Source organism: Amblyomma americanum, chromosome 1 (genome assembly GCF_052857255.1).
Source record: "Amblyomma americanum isolate KBUSLIRL-KWMA chromosome 1, ASM5285725v1, whole genome shotgun sequence".
In the NCBI taxonomy this organism is placed as follows: Eukaryota; Metazoa; Arthropoda; class Arachnida; order Ixodida; family Ixodidae; genus Amblyomma; species Amblyomma americanum.
In genome coordinates this window covers 503,540,687-503,562,220 of record NC_135497.1, presented here as the reverse complement: position 1 = coordinate 503,562,220, position 21,534 = coordinate 503,540,687, and the positions used below count along the sequence as shown (strand labels likewise).

The 21,534-nt window shown below is 46.8% G+C and overlaps 1 protein-coding gene across 1 annotated transcript; it reads right to left on the bottom strand.

The window, feature by feature from the left end:
- Positions 1-231: 231 nt before the first annotated feature.
- Positions 232-18,032, bottom strand: LOC144128088 (uncharacterized). The gene is made up of 6 exons (XM_077661165.1): positions 17,870-18,032; positions 11,966-12,151; positions 9,837-9,961; positions 5,255-5,677; positions 4,495-4,741; positions 232-394 (listed from the first exon to the last, which is right to left on the bottom strand). The coding sequence occupies exons 2-6, from the start codon at positions 12,082-12,084 to the stop codon at positions 232-234; spliced, it is 1,077 nt and encodes a 358-aa protein (XP_077517291.1). The 5' UTR covers positions 12,085-12,151; positions 17,870-18,032.
- Positions 18,033-21,534: the final 3,502 nt, after the last annotated feature.

The following is a 21,534-nucleotide window of genomic DNA, read 5'->3' as shown; positions in this document are numbered from 1 at the left end:
CAGTGCGTTATCTAAATGATGGTGATGATTTGCATCTGACGAGAGGGCGCTTGCAACTACTTATGAATTCATCAGCTCATGTGGTTTTGACGGAGCGCTCTCAAGCCTACTGGCATAGCAACAAAAAATTCATGCTGAGTGCAGACTGCTTCTAGGCAGTGTAACATAAATTTTCTAGCACGATATAAACGTGAAAAGGCCAAAATCTGAATGGCGAAGTCCGTCGCCCACTCACGGTCCAGAATGCGCCATTATGTCGTCCAGAGTGCGCTTCCAATGCCGGGTGAGGTAGTCGTCATGAAGCACCGTCAGCAGGGAATCTCCGCGGCCTTTGCTCACGCGGAAGATCTCCTCGCCATCCCTCTCTCGGAGTTTCACGCATTTATCCACGCCACTGCATCGTTGACGAAGCAACCATCACTACGTCACTAGAACGTTACATACTAGTTAGGTGTGACAAGTACATTATGTCACAAGACTACAGTCGAAAGAACGTCTAGAGTTCAAAGGCGGTCGCTAAGGAACAAGCTAGTGCATGGTAAAATTGCAATAAAATCAGCTCAGAAATGCATAGTGAATGACGGCATTGAGATTGTTTGCTTTACTACTGCGTGTTGAATGGGAATAGGGCATATATTTTTAGAGTGGCGCTCATATGTTACGCCCCTCTCAGCCAGAGAATTTCAATGCTTTACCCAGAATGAACAGCCGACCTTCTGTTTTCATTTCGCCTGTTAAACCTCTGCCCTGATATAGTGCGCTGGGTACAGGTTTGCACAGTCCCGATTTTCATGAATTGGGCGCCCCATTGTGGCAGCGCTGCGGCGTATTTCATAGAGGATCGCTGCGTGCAGATCCGTGGCGTTAGCATTGTTCTGTGAGGGGTTCGCTGGCGTAATTATGCGTTTTTGCTAGCGTTTCCCGGCGGATTTAGTTTTATAACTTTTATTTCACGGTTTTTTGCACTGTAATAAAATAGAAGAACCACTGTCACCGCATAAGTTAGTTACGTTTTAGGATGATTTTTGTACGATTTTCACCGACAGAAGACAGCGTGCCCAACTTCAACACAATGTTTAAAGTTCTGCCCCAATGGCAATGACAGTAATTGCAGTCTTAAGGCAACATATCAATTTCCATCACTTATTCATCAATTCATTGATAAAAATATTGACGTAGAAAGTATTAGCCACTAAATCTACCTCAGCTATTTTCTTCATGAAACCCCCTTCTCTAGGTGTTCATTATTATGCACCATAAACCTGCTTATGTAGAGCAACCATGTTATAAGCGCGCTTTGTCTGTTGTTTTTTTCCTTCTACACAGTGGTGCTTGTCTCGAGTCTTCTCTCGAGACAAGCACTCGAGTGCTCTTGAGTCTTCTTTGTTACTTGTCCTTTTTCCATCACAAAATTAAGCGTGCAAGTGCATTAGAAATGTGTATCGCAAAGCGATAGAGGCGCCGTCGCATGCCACTCCTAACTGTATAGGTGATTAAGAATCACGTTAATCTGTAACCGCGTTTATTCTCCCCCTCCATCACAAGGCAATGGTGAAAAAGATAAATCATATATTGCATCTATTTTTTATATATTTTAAAATCAAGTTCATTATCGGGGTCGCATTGAGCGGCGTCTTCGCTTTCCGCAACGCCGTCAGACTCTACGAGCTAGCCTGAACCAGCAATAAGAAGCAGCACTTGCTGAGCCGAGAAGCATTTAACAATTATAAAAAGAAGTAATTCGAATTATCTACTCATAACCTGATTTGTGACCTTGTTCCCGTTTTCCGCAGATCGCTACTCTGCGCTACCAGATGGTAAACTATGGAGCTTAACGCTTCGAAGCGGCCCATGTGCCGCACTCTAGAGCTTCGAATGATTTTCGGCCACCTGGAATTGTGAAGTGTGCCTACAGTGCAAGGTGATATAGTGCTCCGTTCGCAGTTATGATGGGAAGTGGTTAGCTTGACACAACTTCTATTCCGTGCTAATTATTTTATATTTTTTCATTTTCTCACGACCTCGCAGTCATTATAGGCTGAGATGTTCGGGTCGCAAAATGTTATGTTTTGAATAGAACCGCACGCAGACAATGCTATAATAACAGCGTTGCAATTCTTATACGCATTCCTTACACTTCATACGAGCAAACGGTGTCCAGAAGGAGCGGTTGCTCCTAGTAGACAGTGCGGTGAAAAAGGCGACTTCACTTTTTCCGCCTTTACATGCAGGAGTAGAAATCTACTCATATTTAAAGCCACACGCAGACAATAGTCATGACTACGGACCTTTACAAGCTGCAGTAATAGCGACACTGATTGGCCAACATGTAAGCAAGCTTGCTTTCTCCGTATGCCGAGCGATGATAGATGTATGCTGCTGTTTTTCTCAGGGGATAAATACCAACAATTGTGCGGAAAGGTTTACAATTCTCTTGTTGCACAAGAGACGTCATTGTAGCCAGTGTCATTGCGTTGAAATTGTCCCTAAAGCGCCCGCTTACGGTCCGCCGCCTTCGCGCTGCGTTGTTTCAAACAATCGCCAGGAATTTCTTCCTTGTGGTTGGCTTTTTCGTTCACGCTGCGAGCAACTTAAGAATTCCGCTTATGGGAGGTTCCCACCATCGGCAGAAGATGGCGAGATAGTCATTGTGGTGAGAATAAAACGCGTGAAGTGTGATCGTATCTTCGCTGCTAACACAAGCTGTCCTCCATAACGCCACTATATTGGTATGATGTGAAAATCGCCAGTTCTTTCTTTCCAAGGTCTCCACTTCCTGTATTACACTTCCCGTTTAACAATTGTTAAACCACGCAAATTTTTCTCTGAACAGCACTCTGGAATAAAAAGAGTCTTATTCGTTGCCACATAACATGATGAATTCGGGTGCTTTGCTGCGAACTTTACTACTATTGTTCGAGCCCCCTTCATTCAAACACAGCTAGAATATAACCTTAATGGTGTCTTAGGCCTATTGTGTAAATAAAAAAAAATAAACAAGCAAAATAATAACTAAATAAATAAATACAGCGCCCTGCCTGTGTTCAGTGCATATATGGTGATGTGTAGCGGACGTGAGCTCATGGCTCATGCGTTCTACAGGCGCCTGTGGCGTTAGAGCGCGTAAAGTGCTACCAAGGCTGGTGAAAATATGTTGTATTTAGTGCTCTTGGAGGAATAATTGCCTTTTCTTGCACTGTGCCTGGGTTAAGGCTCGAATTCGGAAGGTATGCAACCTGGTGAGATTGTTCCAATATCTACGAAAGCAATATTTCGCTATCTGTGGCTTGCAAGCCTTCGATAGTCGAAATGTGCCAATGAGGTGCCCAAAAACATCAATTTCCCTTAAAAACTCAGCGAAAGCCTAGCCTTGTGGAGAAAAGAGAGTCGAATCGGATAATCGTGAACCCAGATAAATATAGTAGAGGGCCGACGAAATCACTTTGGTCGTCATCAGAGTCGGGAATCGTCAGTCTCTGCGAAGCTAAAACGTCCTGGGACGGTCCATGTGGGTGGAGCACCATACGGTAGCATTTAACACACGAACACATGGGCAGCGATTCGGAACGTCGTGTCAATCGACCTCGAAGGAACACAGGGGAGAGCTCCATAGAATTTTTGTTTTTAGGAAAAATCAATTCATGCCAGCTTTTGGCTACACCAATGTTTTCCCGGCAACAAAAAATGCTTCTATAGATGAGAACATTTGATTCAAATTGTTTTTCCCGCCACTGGCCTATTGTAAAGTTTATAGAGGTTTGAACGGGTGAGATAATTTAATTATTGCAGATTCGGCTTCACTCTGTAACATTTAAGGGGATTAAGCTTCCAAAGCGACTGAGGCAATGAGCGACGCTGTAGTCCGGAGCTCCGAGTAATTTCGACAGCCTGGGGTTCTTAAAGAGCACTGAAATTGCAAAGCACAGTGCAGTCGCGGGTTCGATCCCGGCCACGGCGGTCGCATTTTTATGGAGACGCAATGCTAGAGGACCGTGTCTGTACAATGTCAGTGCACATTAAAGAACCCCATGTGGTTCAAATTGTCCGGAGCCCTTCGCTACGGAGTCTCTAATAGCCTGAATAATTTTTGGACGTTAATCCTATAGAGCGAGACCAAATGTGCTGCAACCGTATTTGCTGACCCTTTCAAACCTATGCACACTTTTTCAGTAAGGATCGATGCAAGCTCGGTACGCCAGGACTGAAAAGGACTCCGTGATCGCAGTTTGGAAGTAAATTGTTGTGTAGGCTAGACTCACGGATGCGTGCCGAAACGTTTTCTGCACCCACTGCATGTTCGTAGCGTAAACGACAGGCGGTCGAGAGACATTTTTTTGTTTATTTATTAACCTCTTCTAACTCGTAATAGGAACTTTTGTGGTGAAAGCAGCCTCTTTGCAGAAAAATCGCTAGATTGATAAAGATAAATACGATATTGCCCTCAGTGTGCTTTTAAGAGCACAGCAGCATAAAGCATCATAGAGGTGCACTTACAGTTCCTGCAAGAGATCGCTGAATGTAGCCTGCCTTTTTTGGCCGCATAGTTGGAGCAGTTCATCGAGCTCCCTGCCACCAAAGGTCTCGGCAGTGGTCCCGACCTCGGGCTTCGCAACTGCTGTCAAGCAGTGGTCTCTGCAATGGCGGTCAGATAACTCTTCTCCATCAGCCTCGGCGACAGCGTGTGGCTCGGCTGGCATGGCACTCATCCGCTCAGGAAAGTGGGTCTTGATGCCCATCGGCCCTGCGGTTTTCGAGAGTGTGCACGTGAAAACATTGCGAATACCAATACTTTACAGAAGATGTTCTTTGCGTTTTGTGCCCTAGAACATTATGATTAAGCCGCTAGCCCGTATATACCTGTACCCTATTGATCCGACGTCTTCTTTCCTTCATTGAATGCCACGTAGTTCGCCTCGCAATAGCCCCAGTTCACAAGCCTCGTTTTATTTAGCAGTCATAGTAAGGTACTACTTATAGGAAACAGTGGCTTTCATAATCGACCTAGCTGGTGGTAAGTCTAGCAAAAGCTATGCTTGCCTCGCGAAGAAAGAAAGCGAAAATTTCTTTGCCCATTCTCTGTGGTATGCCGCTAGTATATTAAGGGGGTCTGCTGTGCCTCGGCCGCACTTATGAAGCAGGCATGAAGGCTAACAAATGTTAATATGAAACGAAAGGTTAGTAAGAAGGCCGCATTCACAAAAAAAACGACTCATCGCGCAGGCACGGAAATCGAGGAGGCTTTGAATGGACTCACAGCTGTCTGCTGTGCCGGATGGGTGGCTTTCGTCAGTGACGTCAAACGAGTTCCAGGACAGGTCTGTTATCAGAACCTTCTCTTCGTCGTCATCGTCGCACTGGCGTCTGGCGACTTCTACGCTCTCTTGACTCGCACTGCTTCCGTGGCCTGGCCGTCCGTGGAACCCGTTGCCGAGAGCTTCTGTCGAAGGCAACCTGCTGTCCTTTCCTTCATCGCAGCTTGCCAACCATTCTCCCGCTGGTGCGGATTGTGGTCGTCGTTGCTCCTGGCATCCACTGGCGCCATGGTTTCCGGAGCTGCCAGTACGAGTTGGCTCCTTCTTGTTTCTTCTGGGGCGATGCCTGTCGAGCTTGTGCAAGGAACAACGCTGTGCCCTCCGAGAGTCTTCAAGCTCTCGCTTCTCCGTCGGCACCAGGGGCGCTGCGCAAAAGAGGAAGCGGTTAGGCCTGCGTAAATGCCTTTTAGGCGGAACCACTGCTTTTCATTGGAGGAAGAAAATAATTACTAGAAGCGTAACTCCGGCTGTACTCAAACTGATAGGTACTGAGTATGCACACTTCCTAACACTGCTAAATATTTAGGCAGCTTATTTCTGGTTTCAATACGCCATCGATTAGAGGAAAAGGAGGCCCATATCTCAAAATATCTACTAGATTCTGCCATATCTCGAAATATCAACTAGATTCTGCCATTATTTACACGGGAAAAAGGATTACACTCGTACATGAGTAGACAATACGTGAGAAAAATAAGTAACAACGGGGTCTATTGAAGAAAACAGAAAGCATGAAATTGACATGTGCACAGCAGCTCCAAAAAATGCAAAGATACAGCACAAAATAATTGTGCCGCCGTGATGCCATTTTCAAATGTCCTTTAGTTTTTGTATGGATACCAAGTTTATATTGATGGCTAAACCATTTCGGAAATTATTAGTCACAGCTTGACACGTTCGTAGCCGTAATGTAATACTTATCCTGATGTACAGCCATAAAGGCTCGCATTTACGATTTGCCGCCGCGTAATAAGACAGCCACTAATTCGCAGTCACTGGAAGTGCTAGCTTGAACCACTCAAGGCTGCCGTATTAAGGCACCAATAGACCAATGCCACCATTCCACTTTGGTTAAGGACAAAATTACATGATATGCATAGATGGAACTTGGCTGATGAGAAAAATGGTCCATAGGTGAGAATTCGTAACGCCTACATTATTATTTTTTCCATCGAAAGAAGAAAATTTGAATTAGTGGTGTTGTAGTCAGCATGCAGGTTATGCAGATATGAGACCGTCTGCAAATTTTCGAAGTGTTCTTCCCCGTCAGGCCGTACCATATGGCTACATCACTTGATTTATCATCGGCCATGGGTCCTGCCACGCAAATCACAACGCCGTTTTTTTTCGAGTAAAGAAACATGATTTCTTTGCGCATGCCCGCTCGACACCTCAGTAGGCCACTGAGGAAAGGAACGAACGTAGCGAAAGAAAGAAGTTGAAGATGGAAGAAAGAAAAGGGCGCTGTAGTGGAGGGCTCTGGATAAGTTTGCAACACCTCAGGTTTTTTCGCGCGCTGACACCGCAGAGCGCACAAGCGCCTTTTGCGTTTAGACTCCACCTGAACCCCGCCGCCGCACGTGCCATTTGATCCCTCTTCTTGCCGTCCAGCAACCGAACGTAACCAATAGGGCACCGGGTCGCCTTTCAGCGACACTATGTGCAGGGAATAAGGAGACGGGAGGTTATAGGGAAATGAAATGTGTGGCAACTGGCAGTGTGGCAACTGGATGCTGGCAGTTTTAGTCCTTGTCCGAGCCACGTGGTAACAATGCATGCAGGAAAAGCTTATAAAAAGAGAAAAGTGGTGCAGCGCACGCAGATTTATTTCGGTATTCTACCGTTGCAGTTTTTCCGGAAGAAAGGCAAGTGAACCAAGCTGTCTCTAGAGGCGAGGAAAACCCTGAAGGCAGTCGCGAACGTATCCTGCGCGGATTGAGAATGAAGAGGATGTGCTGTACACCTTTACCCAACGAACTTTTTTGGTGCATGTATTTATTTTGAGTGGAAGTAGGGGTTGGTATCGTCTGTTCTTTCATGCATCTTTGTTCGACTACCACGCTGTTTCGTGTCAGGAAATTATTTACGTCACAATCGAGTATTATTTTATTTCAACAAAAGCCCAAAGTTTTATCGGCAGTTTAATCGAACAGAGTACTACTGGCAGTACTTTTCACTCTAACAACGAAATGCCGAACTAGTGCAGTGCAGGAACCTTGCTTTCAGGCCCGCAGGTAAGGCCCAAAGCAACTCACGGCCCTGGCTCGCTGCTTCAAGCACGGGTCCGGATTGGATTCGCTAAATAATTTTTATAATCCCAACCTTACCCAGCAGAGCTTGTGGCCGGCCCGGACATCTTTCCGTCCAGGACCCGCTTCAAGCAGCAACGAAATAGGTAAATTGCTCATTGCATCGATGCACAAATAACACAAGTAAAAGCGGGCTGCCAAAGGCGCTCAGATCGGAGCTACGCATCCAGAAATTCTTATATCATGGGCAAAATGAGACAACGTGAGGTGGGTTCACCCATCTCTTTTATTGAGGAATAATATGGTCTGTCCGTAGCTCTGAGGGCCGGGACCGATGAGGTGATTCTTGTGAGGCATGATGAAGACAAATTCCCCGTCTCATAAGGTTGGTGGCACTTATCCGACTAGGTGGTGACAGAAATGCGACGCCTACTACATTCCCGCCATAGGTTGCTGCTGGTTCGGGCTTCATGATTCATAAGCAGGCAAGGCTACCTGCCCCAAACACGAGGTAAACACTGTTCTGCGACTGTGTTGCAACTCGGCGAGAAAGGCTGGCAAAATGTGACCCGCTTTCCGAAAACGTCGCGGGTTCAGGAAGTTCGTTGATCATTCAAGGCGTTTCCCCGAAAAAATTGTACCTCACGTTACTTTGTAGATTTATTTACTCGTCAGTTTAAGCTTGCGAGCAGGTTAAAAACACTGCATCTGGAATCTCTACGCGTGCAAGGCGGTATGAACACACCGTGGTGTTTCTACACGAATCGTTGGGTTAAACATGTAAAAGGGCAAAAGATGTGCTAGTAGGTATCGAGGATACATCAAAGGTTAGCTAGGCCTTACCTAGGCCAGCTGCAGTTAGCTGGATTATGCAATGGAAAATTTGGAGGAATGCAGGGGAACATAAGGGGGAAATAATCTAATATAAATTGCTGAGTGCAGAAGAGGAAAAGAGGTTGTTTTTTCAGGAGTGTAAACGCAAGCAGCTCGGTGATATTGCCGCCGAGAATACAACAATGTTAAGTATAAAATAGCCTTAGATGAAACCTTCCGGACTTTGCCTTCATGAAAAGGCCAGTGAGAAAAACTAATATGCTCTAATTGGTTACTTTCCTACCATTTATTAATATTTTCCAACAGTTCAGAGACCGCCGGATGGTTGCTTTAATTTGCATTTCAGATGAGCGGAGGGCGATCTTGTGCGGCTGCACTTCCACAGCTGGAAAGTGTCATTAAACTTCCGCCTATTTATAGTTCAACGCGGCCAAGCGGGCGTTTCCGGTGTTACATGGTCATTGCACTCATAATCACGCTGCATAAACTCTGTGTACAAGTGATGAACTTAAATCTTCCCTCCCTCTGACTGAGCGAAGTACTCAGCTGAGATATTAGTACCAGCATTCTTTTCTTTTTCGCAACGTTTTCAGCTCCAATACAAAATAAAAATAAGCAATCAAAAGCAACCTCCGTAGCATTCCTCGCGTGAGGAAAACGCAACTAAGACAGATACCAAACGAAGAAATATCGATAAATGATAGCAACATTATTTTCTTAGCTTGCATCGTGGGTCCTGTTTGCCATGAGAAGACCGCAAGAGTGCACAATCCGACAACAGTGAATCAAAAGCACAACACAGGCCGTAAATTTGTGTGTCTTAGCCCAGCTGGGCCGCCACTTCCAAGCCCGGAACCGGCACAGGCCTGGCAATACAGCGCATTTAGAGCCCTACCCGCGGGAGGGGCCGGACCGATAGACCGTGTCTTGCACCATCCTGAACTGACACTGTTGGCGCGGAAGGTAATAATTTTACGCATCTGATTACCGTTTCACAGGGGCGGTAGTTCGGCCTACTGCTATAGAAGAATGACACTACTGAGGGAATAAATTCATATTATCCCATTGCATTTATCTGAGATACGGTTTTTTTTCTGCTTCTCTACAGCATACGGCGTGCATTACCATTTATTGTCCCTGAGACTTCTACAAGACCTTTCGTATCACTGTAATCAATTACGGCTTTATATGAGGGCCAGTTGGTACAATTTACCTTGGTTATTATTTACAAACAAAACAAGGTGGCAATTAAGAGGGAAGAAAGAGAGAAATTGGCACAAACAGCGCCGCGTTAATGCCGATGCTTCACTTGGCATCACATTATTTCCGCTCCGCACTCCGCAACAAAATGGAGCGCAAATTTAGCCCATTTATAGGTCAATATGGACAGCGATGCCAGCAAGCATTTGCATCTGTCGAATAACGCATGAGCACAACTTACGGCCGATCGCTGCGTCCTCTTCGGTGCGACTTCTGTCCCACCGGACATCGTCCCGGGACGGCGTAACGAACGTGCAGCACGCCATGGGGGAGGCAGGACGGCTGGACTCCTGAGTGCGGCGCCGCCTGGGGAAAGGTCACTTGCAGCATGGAGAGTTGCGCACTTAGGACGGGCCTCGGCGCCATTCTTTGTGCATGCCGGAAGCTAGCGTAGTATGGTACGCTCACTTCTTTGTCATAAATTGCCGATTCTTATTTCAGGAAATGGCTGCACGTGTGCGTTCTCTGAGATTAACGGCGCCGGCAGCGCTGTAGGTCGTCGCAATAGAAAACTCGCACGTTTATTTGTTATTCAGGCATTGCAAATTAGCTCTAGCTGTGACGAAATGAAGAAATGGCGATAAGCCTATTGCCCTACTCCTTCCTGATATGAGAGCACTCCCATGTCGGCCTCATCAGCCGCGCTCAAATGAATGCTACAGATTGCGTCTTGAGATAACTTTCTGAGAGAAAGGGCCGATTTTGAAAAAGAAAGGCATCAGGCGTGACTCATCCTCTATTCTCTTTTTTGACGTTTTTGCACTGTCCCTCAAAACGTGGACTGGAGTCGACTTGGGTCGCAGTCATCTAAGCGCGGCTACAGGTGCTAGGCCCGCATGGAGAGTTCCTATTTAAAAGGCGGGTTCAAAGAAACATTTTCACTCTGTAAACACGGCCTCATTTGCGCCAAGGTGTTCTGCACAAAACAGCCTATAACTGATGATGATTATGGATTTTTATGGCGCAAGGGCATCTATGACCAAAGAGCGCCATGGCGCTAGGTATTATCAACTTGTCAAGGTTGGGTCGAAGACCTGTATCCCAAGCATTTCAACCTAAATAAGCTGAGCACCAGACGAGAGGAAAGCTTGCACCATTGTATCACCTGTGGGTACCCGGCGGCACTGGCGATCGAACCCCGCACCTTCCGCATGCGAGGTGGATGCTCAACCACTCGGCCACCGCTGCGGTATCATATGCGTATTGATGTTGGTAAATAAATAAATCATCGTTGGCAATGGCTTGAATAATTGAAAATTCGGTACTGACTTGGGTTCTCTTTTCGAGAGAAAAGAGCTGAGTGGCGAATTCAATGGGTGGAACCACCTAAAGATGATGAATAAAAAATCCAAATTGCTTATCTACATGGGCAGCGTGCTCTTTGCGTCGGCTGCCTTTTGGACAGGCAGATGGCATCGCTTGTAAACTTTGCTGCCCTGCTTACTGCGACGCAAAACAAAGCGGAAATCCGCATCATTTTCTCAACGATTTCAGATAATCCAGGCAAACATTCAAGTTAAATTACATCTCAAGCATCGTAGACGGTAACATGCTAACTTGAGCGTGCTATTTGGGTACAGAGAGACCAAGAGTTTCAGCTCAATAAGATTTTTATTCACCTTCATTTTCCCTGCGGAGAGTTTCCAGATTCGTCTGGCGTTTACTTCAGAGTAGTTGCTTCGTACACATAATTGGATCAAACACTCAAGCGCTGAGGTACTTCACTGGAGTACCTTCTGCTTAAAAGAACTCCAAGGTAACTTTTTCGCGCTTGCAAGTTCCAGAGCAATTTGTTCAGTACAAGCAGCGGCTTCCTTAATCCATCGCAACGACGGTGAGCGACAAACAACGGAGAAAGTGATAGGTTTATGCTTGCGCCAACAATCTGACCGAGTATAGTTCTCGGGAACAGAAGGAAAAAAATATATTGTGACCGCTTTTAAAGCTTTTATTTTACATGCACTATAAATATTTATTGTTTTCGTCTTGAGGGATTAGTCTTTCTCTTTTTATGAATGAAGTAAATTGCCAAATTTTAGCTTGAGTCAATGAACTTGTCTCACGTTCTAGAGGTGCCCAACGACTGCCAAAGTCGTGCGATTTCTGAAAGGTGCATTTTGAAGATTAGGTGATAAGAATGACAGCTCAGAATATCAACCATTCCTTTGTGTCGAAGTTCAGGAAATCAGTCACTCAGTGTCTGAATTTCTGCTTTGCGTTTAAAACAAAATCTCAGGAATATACTGAGCACGTTTTCCGACATGGGCGTATTTCGAAACAGGACCACGCGCAATTGAAACCGTACCACACCTGGTCAAGATGAGGCTCAGCAAGACGGGAACAATGATCATGAGGGACCCGGGAGGGAGGCATTCTTTCATGTGGTAGACAACGTGAAGAGCAGCGGCGATGCTGGCGTAAGTGCCCATCTCAGCACTGACGGAGGCCTCGAGTGCCTTTTGCTTCCTAGAAGGCAGACTGGTTTCCCGGGTCTTGCTGTAACAAATATGCGAGACAAATTGGACACTGATCTGAAATAGTCTGCTGGAACTTTTCCCGATAATTTACAGCCAGACAATATCGCTTGTGCTGGTCCTGGTTTTCATTTACACTTGAATGCTACGAATGCCTCGATGACTAAGAAGCTAGATATGGTAATGTTGAACAGGTCGTATGTTCGACATGTGAGTTGGAGTCACAATGCCCGGAAAGCTGGTGGAACAGTTTATTAGTTTTGCATTTGATTAACGCATACCACAAAAGAGAAACCCATGCTGTGTGCTGCTCTATACAGCTTTCCTCAGGCCACCATGGTATACTCTGGAAAACATACAGACAAAAAATCATTCTCTTGCATGCGGATATATTATCTGAGTGGTTTACAGCACAAGGTTTTCAGTCAGTATGTTTTTAAGCGAAACTATTGAAAAATTTCAGTCTGCAAAAGCTATCCACCACATGGACCTGACGAAACATTCCAGAAATACCTAAGGGGCTCTAAATAATTTCGTAAAGCTCACTCCTATAGCTATGTAAAGATGTAATTCGTAAGTCGATATTTACGCTTGGACTGCTTTTATGAACTATTTAGGAGCACGTGCCGGCATAGGAAGTTCGCGTTCCGAGCCCCCTTAGACTAGCCCAACATCTCCTTTGACAGCCGGCCGCTGACAGGCGAGTTTGGTCAGCGACCTGGGTTAAGTCTGCTAGCATTTTAGCTAGCGATAGAGTGTAAATGCATCAAAGGAAAGTCAACGATACATTAACCGTGGGGCCCGTCCTTAAGTAAAATGTGCAGCAAGCATGTAAGAGCAAATTATACTGCATTTCTTTCTAAGATACACAATATGGATTCCAAAGGCTGTGTGGCACCCCTACCCAGATTTCTAAGTGTGGGTCCCAGCAACACGCGTAGAGATACGACCCCCTTAAACACAGACGGTGGACCTCACTGCTGTTTTTGACGGAGGGCGAAGGTCGCAAATAAGTGGTAGAGCCCTTCAGTCATCTTCAGTTTTTTAATGAGGCCGAATGAAACGTTAAACACAGATTTTTTCCTGCAATTGTTGGGTTCGCAAGGAACGTAGCCTTTTGTTTGACATGCAAGTTAGCTTCTAAGTAACTGTGGTATTGTATTCTGTAGTTGTGTTTGTATAAACTAGGTGGCGCTAGGCATGCGCCCTATCTGGTCAGCTGACTCGCACATCTGTATATATATTCATCATTGAACTGGAATAAAAGGGGAGTTGGTCGAAGAGGTACGTGGCGGGTGTTTGACGTGGTGGTGCTCCGGCTGCTCCGGGCAGTCGGACCGAGTAGTTCCCCAACGGTACGGGATACAACAGTTGGCGACGAGTGGTGAAGTAACCGAACGCGGAAGCAATGAGCTTGCATCAACCGCCCGAGTTCCTGCCGACGCCCGGGAAGCCCGCCATTCCTTGGACGCAGTGGCACCGCCTTTTCAAGAACTATCTCCTGGCGTCCGGGAGCGACGCTCACCCACCTGCGCGCCGTAAAGCTTTGCTGCTACACTGTTTGGGTGTGGAAGGCCAACGCTTGTACTACGCGTTGCCGGAGGAGAAATCGTCGACGCCGCCTACAGAAGGAAAGGAAGGAAGCGGTACGAGCGACGAGTACGATGCAGCGGTGGCTACGTTGGACGCTTACTTCACTTCTAAAACGAACGTCGTCGTGGAGCGGCATCGGTTCGGACAACGCACCCAACTGCCCGGGGAGACTGCAACAGCGTTCGTCACGGCGTTGCGTGAGCTGGCATTAAGTTGCGACTTCGGTAAGCAGGCTGACGATTTTATTCGTGACCAACTTGTAGCGAAAACGTGCAACCCTGTTCTTCGGGAACGCTTACTGCTTGAAGGCACTTCGCTCACTCTTGAACGCGCACTGGCTATTGCAAACAGTATCGAAGAAGCCACGAAATACTCACTTGAGCTGCAGTCATCGGCTGCGAGCGTTCAAAAGGTCGAAAAACATCGGATGCCATGCCGCTCAGAAACGCAGTTACCGCGTTCGCAGCAGCCGAAGTCCTGTTTCCGTTGCGGGTCTTCAGGGCATCTTGCAGATTCCAAGACATGCAAGGCGCGGGGTAAAACTTGCAGCAAATGTGGCAAACGAGGACATTTTCAGCGTGTCTGTAGAAGCGGCATGCCTGACGAAAGGGCCCTTGCTGTCCGAGAAGTCGACACCTGCAGTGCATCCGGCGATCTCAACGTGTTGCTTCTCGACCGGCAGTGCAAAGGAGGGATACACACAGAAGTCTTCGTACAAGATGTTCCTATACGTTTCCTCGTAGACACGGGTTCTGCTGTCTCCATTCTGTCGAACGCCACGTATTCAAGGTTGAAACGCTTCCCTTTGCAGCCAACATCAGCGTCACTCTACGATTTCTCTCGCCGCAGAATAACCATCGAGGGGTGTTTCACGGCGCCAGTCATCTTCCAGGATCGGCAGGCCGACATTCTCTTCTACGTCGTCAAGGACGGTACTGACATTCTCGGCATCGACGCTGTCGAAACGCTGCGTCTGCAAATCAACGGTACGTCATTGCAATGCACCCATATTACGCAAGCGCCAGAAGGCCTTGACCGTGAACTGTTTTGCCAGTTTCCGCACTTGTTTGATGGCAAGTTAGGGCTTGCAACAAATTTTGTCCATAAGGTCAAGATAAGAGAAGGAATCACGCCTGTTGTTGCTAAGTTGCGGCGTTTGCCATTTTCAATGCGAGACCGAGTACGCGAAGAGCTGCAGCGCCTTGAGCAAGAAGATGTCATAGAAAAGATTGACACGTCTGAATGGGTGTCTCCAATCGTAGTAGTAGCAAAGAAAAACGGCAAGATAAGAATTTGTGTCGATCTGCGCGAACCAAACAAAGCGATTGTCGTTGACAAATTTCCACTGCCGCACACGGAAGAAATATTGCACAAACTTCATGGCGCAAATTACTTTTCAAAGATTGATTTAGCAGCTGCATATCACCAAGTTTTGCTAAGCCCTGAAAGCAGGGAACTGACTACCTTCATAACCGATAGTGGACTGTACAGATTCAAGCGCGTCTGTTTCGGTCTTGCATCAGCACCGTCTGCGTTTCAGAAAATGATGGCCACTATTTTGCAGAACTGCAAAAACACTTTGTGCTACATAGATGATGTCATTGTGTACGGAAGCACACGTGAAGAGCACTTCAAGAATTTGAAACAAGTTTTGCACTTGATTGCAAAGGCTGGATTGAAGTTGAATGACAAATGCATTTTTAATGTGCAAGAAGTCGACTTCCTTGGTCACAGGATCAGTCACAAGGGAATACGCCCTTTACCAAGTAACATTGACGCCATCAAGGCTGTGCCAGCCCCAACAAATGTCGGTACTCTGCGCTCATTCTTGGGCATGGTAGGCTACTACGCCAAATTTATACCTGACTATGCGGTGGTTGTCGAGCCTCTTCGAGAGTTGCTACGTAAGAATGCCACATTCACATGGAACCCTGCAAGACAAGCTTGTTTCGAGCAACTGAAATGTTCCCTGGCCACAAGATGTTTACAGCTATTTGATCCTGCGGGTGACATTATTGTCACTACGGATGCCTCATCCATTGGCTTGGGAGCAGTGTTGCAACAGACAAGGAATGATGAACTGGTGACGATTGCTTTTGCTTCTCGCAGGCTTACTTCACAGGAACAGAAGTATTCTGTAGGGGAATTGGAAGCCCTTGCTTGCTTGTGGGCATGCGAATATTGGAGAGTGTAATTTTGGGGTCGTTCATTCATATTACGCACCGATCAACAGGCTCTGGTCACACTCCTTAGTACAAAGGGAGTAGGTCGCCGACCGTTCCGGATTGCGAGGTGGCACGCCAGGCTGTTGGCATACAACTTCACGATTGAATTTCACAAGGGTGACAAGAATACTGTTGCTGATGCTCTTTCAAGGATGCCCCTTCCAGGTCGTGTGGAGGAAGAGGAAGAAGAGACTGTTTGTGTTGTCTCAACATGCATTACTCATGAAGAGTTTGTCATTGAAACGATGCAGGACCCGTTGCTGCAGCAGGTTATAAAGTGGGTGACATCGGCATGGCCCGCAGTGAAGATGTTGCCTGCCGAAGCAGTTCCGTTCTACCGGGTACAAACTGAGCTCTCAGTCGTTGGAGACCTCCTGCTTCGTGGTGACAAATTTGTAGTACCTTCGTCCCTCGTGGCACGGCTTCTTGACGCAGCCCACGAGTCTCATCCGGGAATAACGAGGACAAAGCAGCGACTACGTGAGCAATACTGGTGGCCTGCTATGTGCAAGCAAGTAGAACAATTCATTGCATCCTGCGCGGTATGCCAATCTGTTGACAAGTCTGCAAAACCCGTGACACCACCTCTGCAGCCAGTTGCATTCCCATCTGCACCATGGCAGAAGCTAGGCATCGATATTGTGGGCCCTTTTTCCGAAGTGCCGGCAGATTGCCGTTTTGCCATTACAGCCATCGATTACTACAGCAAGTGGCCTGAGGTTTGTTTCTCAGCAAGGGTGACAACTGCAACAGTCATCTCCTTTCTGCGAAGCATCTTCAGCAGGGAAGGATATCCAGACGAGATTGTGAGTGATCATGGTGCTCAGTTTACAGCCTTGGAGTTTGACAGTTTTCTCAAAGAACGTGGCATCGCTCATACGTATTCGGCAGTCTATCATCCGCAAGCTAACGGGCAGGTAGAGAGGTTTAATCGAGTACTCAAAGAGTACGTTCAAGTCTGCGCACAAGAACATCGGCCTTTGAAGGAAGCTATCACCGAATACCTGGGAGTCTACCGTTTCACACCGCATGCGACCACAGGAGTGAAGCCTTCCGTCCTTCTTCACGGCCGTCATCCCAGAACAAAACTTGATCTTGTAGGAGCGCCAGGTAAAGAGTTTTTTCAAGATCCGCAGGCAGCGATGAAGTCCATCCATAGCAGAGTAGCACAAAGGCAACAAGCAAGTAAGACTTACACTGACCGTCGACGAGCTGCAAAGTACTCTCCATTAACAACAGGTCAACCGGTGAGAGTCAAGTTGCCTGGTCACGTGCCTAAGGGCGCTCTGAGCTACTCGAGTCCATTCACCATTGTGGACCAATGTGGTCAAGATACCTACAAGCTCAATGATGGCCGCACATGGAATCGGAGTCGGCTGGTACCTTGCCCCCAACCAGTTCCACCACCTACAGTTCCGAAAAGTTGTTCGCCTGAATCAGCAAAACCACTTGGCGAACCACAGCAGGAGAACCACGACCCACCCCAGCAGCCATCTGTTCAGACGCCAGTTGAAAGGGACGTTCCAGGACTGAGGCATTCGACGAGACAAAGAAGACCACCAGTGTGGTTTAAAGACTATGAAAGACATTGAGCGTTTATTGTGTTTTTCCAGTGTTAGTTGCTAACTCTTTTGAGGGGGAATAATGTGGTATTGTATTCTGTAGTTATGTTTGTATAAACTAGGTGGCGCTAGGCATGCGCCCTATCTGGTCAGCTGACTCGCACATCTGTATATATATTCATCATTGAACTGGAATAAAAGGGGAGTTGGTCGAAGAGGTACGTGGCGGGTGTTTGACGTGGTGGTGCTCCGGCTGCTCCGGGCAGTCGGACCGAGTAGTTCCCCAACGGTACGGGATACAACAGTAACGTCGCATACTGTGCGTTTCTAGACGCTTTGAAGTACCTGGCTGGTACTCACTAGGTCAGACTGGAACGGGTGATCAGAGGAAGCGGCCTGGAGGCAATCTCTTTTCCCCTTGATTGCGTGTTTTCGCAGAGTCAACAGCTGTGTATGAAGTGGCAAGAAACACAACGCCTATGACTTTGGCAAGAGCACTTGGACTCTGGCAGTACTCCCTTCCTCATCGTCTTCTTCTCGCTGGGCAGTTGTTGACAAAATAAACAACAGCTATAACTAGTTAGAAAACGCTGTCCCAAATATTTTTAGGAGCCTGTTGTTACGATAAGAAAGGTGCCCGATGTTTCTAATTATGTGGCTATACATAGTCTGCACCACAGGGACTAGGTAAGAACAAAAATTTCTCCTTTGTGACTAATTTGACGTCTAACTGTTCTTCATCGTGGTAATAATAAATGTACTGACAATCGTTATAAGGAAACCTTAAAGATGAAGCTAAAATAAGAGACATTCGTTTGGTTAACCGCACAGTAAGGAAGAGAAGGAAAGGCAGGGAGGTTTACCAGGGTAGGAAACCAATTCGATATCCTTCCGCAAAGCTAATTTCCATGACAGCCGAGGAGCGGACGGAGGTCTCTGTGCAAAAATGTTCCTAAAATTGGAGCGTGCATCAACAGCTGAACAGTGTACGGTCTGCCTGTCTGCTCACAGGGTAACTTTTTTTAACGTTTGGAGGTTTTTATTTTTAAACTTTTGAGAGATACGTCGGATCGGCCTGTGCAGATGGATTGTACAGCAAGGTGGACAATATGTGCCTAATATAGATTAATAATTAGACAATGAATTAGCTAAAATGACCAAGAGAGCTTTTTCTTGTGATTTCAGAAGTCAAGGTTGTGCTGCGAAATCCAAGGCCGTCAACACCGATTTGTGGCCTATTTCTTTAATGTTATTAATCAGAAATATAATCCAAATAATAACACTTCAAAAATACGCATCAGAAAGCTCGCTGACTTGGCTTTCCTGCATTGTAAATTTATAAGAAGGCGTTTCTGCACTTGGTATTGGTACCGAAATCAACTTCTTGTACATCACTGTACACACAAACGGAGTTTGGAAAGAGCCCTTCGTGGTGGCTAAATGGTGAGGGCGATCGGCTACTGATCTGGATTATCTAGGCTCGAACCCTACCGCGGCAGCCGCGTTTCACTGGAGGCGTAACGCAAAGGCGGCCATGTGCTGTGCGATGTCAGTGCATGTTAAAAATCCCGAACTTGTCGAAATTATTCCGGAGCCCTTCACTACAGCACCTCTTTCTTCTTTCAACCTCTCCTTTATCCCTTCCCTTCGACGGGGTTCAGATGTCCGCCGAGATGTAAGACAGATACTGCACCATTTCTTTTCCCCAAACACCAATTTTTCAACTTATATTTTATTCATAAGATATTCTAGCCTAGCTCTCTCATTATTCGACTCCTGTTGGGTTCTTAGATGCCACGCGCCACTAACATAGGGCTCTCCGCGGCTGGAATGCGTGCCATAAATTCGTGTTCACCGGCCGGCAGTATAAGCGACTGAATGGTCGCGACCAACATTAATTGATCGTTGAAGGTCAAACGTTTTACACAAGCGTGAAGAAAAAAATATAGTCGACTCCATTATTAGGAGGAGTAAGCGCGAAACAATGAATCAATTGACTCGCGGCTGTGGTGCACTGGTGCCACCCGTGCACTGGTGCCACCCGCCGTGGTGAGTAAGTGCTTGGGGCGCTCGGCTGCTGATCCGGAGCTCCCGGGTTCGATCCCGGCCGCGGCGGCCGTGTTTCTTTGGAGGCGAAACGCAAACGGCGCATGGGTGCTGTGCGATGTTAGTACACTTAAGATGAACAGCTGGCAGAAAATATTCCGGAGACCTCCACTACAGCGCCTCTTTCTCTTCTTCCCTCAATCCCTCATTTATTCCTTTGCTTACGGCTGGGTTCAGGTGTACGCCGAGAACTGAGACAGATACCGCTCCATTTCTTTTCCTAAAAAAGCCTGGATATTGTAATAATATCAATAATGAGTTTTTGGTGAAAAATGCCGCAGTATCTCTCTCGTATATCGTTGTGCACCTGCACAGCGCCGAAAGAGAAGGGGTAAAGGAGGAAGTGAAAGAAGAAAGGAAGAGAGAGGTACAGTAGTGGAGGGCTCCGGAATAATTTCAATCACCTGGGGATCTTTAACGTGCAATGACATCGCAGAGCACACGGTCGCTTTAACGTTTTGTCTCCATAAAAACGCAGCCGCCACGGTCGTGTTCGATTCTATGAACTCTGGATCCTAAATAATCTAGTAAGCAACTTTTAAGCAGGTCAGCACCACCGTCAGGTACCCCAAAGCATATTTGAGGTGTCCAATGACTCGAAGAGCTAGTTATGCTGGTTTTGAGAAAACGATTGGTGCGCAATTGGCTCAGTTTGTAGGAGTACGCCACCGCCTACTCACAGCGAGATTGAGGTGTCCGCTAGCCCAGTAAACCAGTCACACTTGCTGTACAAGGCTTTACACACATACATAGACTCACACTGCTGAAACCCGGTGGAGTGCGCCAAGAAGTCCTTTCGAACTAAAAACTCCAGACAGTCTGGAATAAACTAAGCCTTCCACGACCCTGACCATCGTAGCCCAATTGTCGCTTTGGGATGCTAAGCAGAAAGCGAAAGCGTCCCAAAGCTTTGGGATGCTAAGCAGGGTTCGAACCCGATTGCGGCGGCTGCGTTTTTATGGAGGAAAAACGCTAAGGCGCCGTGTGCTGTGCGATGTCAGTGCACGTTAAAGATCCCCAGGTGGTCGAAATTATTCCGGAGCCCTCCACTACAGTACCTATTCTTCCTTTCTTCTTTCACTCCCTCCTTTATCTCTTCCCTTACGGCGCGGTTCAGGTGTCCAACGATATATTAGACAGATACTGCGCCATTTCCTTTCCCCAAAATCCAATTATTATTATTATTATGCTAAGCAGCACGCACCATACAATGCCATACCATACCATACCGTACTGCAGAAAAGGCGGAGCGCATTTTTGGGCACCTTATAAAGTGTATCAACCAAAAAAGCTATTGGCCAGGGCTTTCGCTGCTCAACGTGGCCTCGCCTTCGGACGCTTCTGTTATATGAGCTACGCAACACGCTTGGTAACACGTCAGCCTGCGTGTCGGCAAGCCTTTGCAAGGAGCTCAGATCGATTTGAAGTTCGAGTAACAGGCTCTCTGTGAACGTTACTTACGGAAGCTGATACCGTAGCCAACGATCACAGAAAAAGAGGAATGGTTCGGAAACAGATATAGAATATTGACTTCGGGGGTCGGGTCAAAGAACTTGACGAAAGTTCGCACCGTGAGTAGCTGGAAGCGGTAATTGATATTGGGAATGCGAGCATTAGGGTAAAGAATTGCTTTTAAAGCCGATTTTTGTGAGACAGGGCCAGAAAAGTAGTGCACCTCTTTCCAGAAAATGTAAGTGTAAAGCTTGCTGTTTACGGTACCAGAGAACAGGATAAAACCAGATTCATGCATCCGTCTCAGATAGACATTCTTTAAAAATAGTAAGGTATCGCGATGCATGCCTAAATTTTTATTGCTTACCCACGTCAACCGGCCCAGACCCCGTTCTCTTTTAAGCACATTATTCGTAATATGGCGGCGCCAGTCGAAACTTCCAGCCATTTTTTATCGTCTAGTGCCA

Bases quoted from the DNA above. Each gene is read 5' to 3' on its own strand.
- LOC144128088 (XM_077661165.1), bottom strand. From the start codon at position 12,084: ATGGGCACTTACGCCAGCATCGCCGCTGCTCTTCACGTTGTCTACCAC. The intron at 9,962-11,965 runs GTGTGGTACGGT...ACCTTTCCCCAG, and splicing joins CTGAGCCTCATCTTGACCAG to GCGGCGCCGCACTCAGGAGT. The intron at 395-4,494 runs GTAAGTGCACCT...TCAACGATGCAG, and splicing joins AGCGATCTCTTGCAGGAACT to TGGCGTGGATAAATGCGTGA.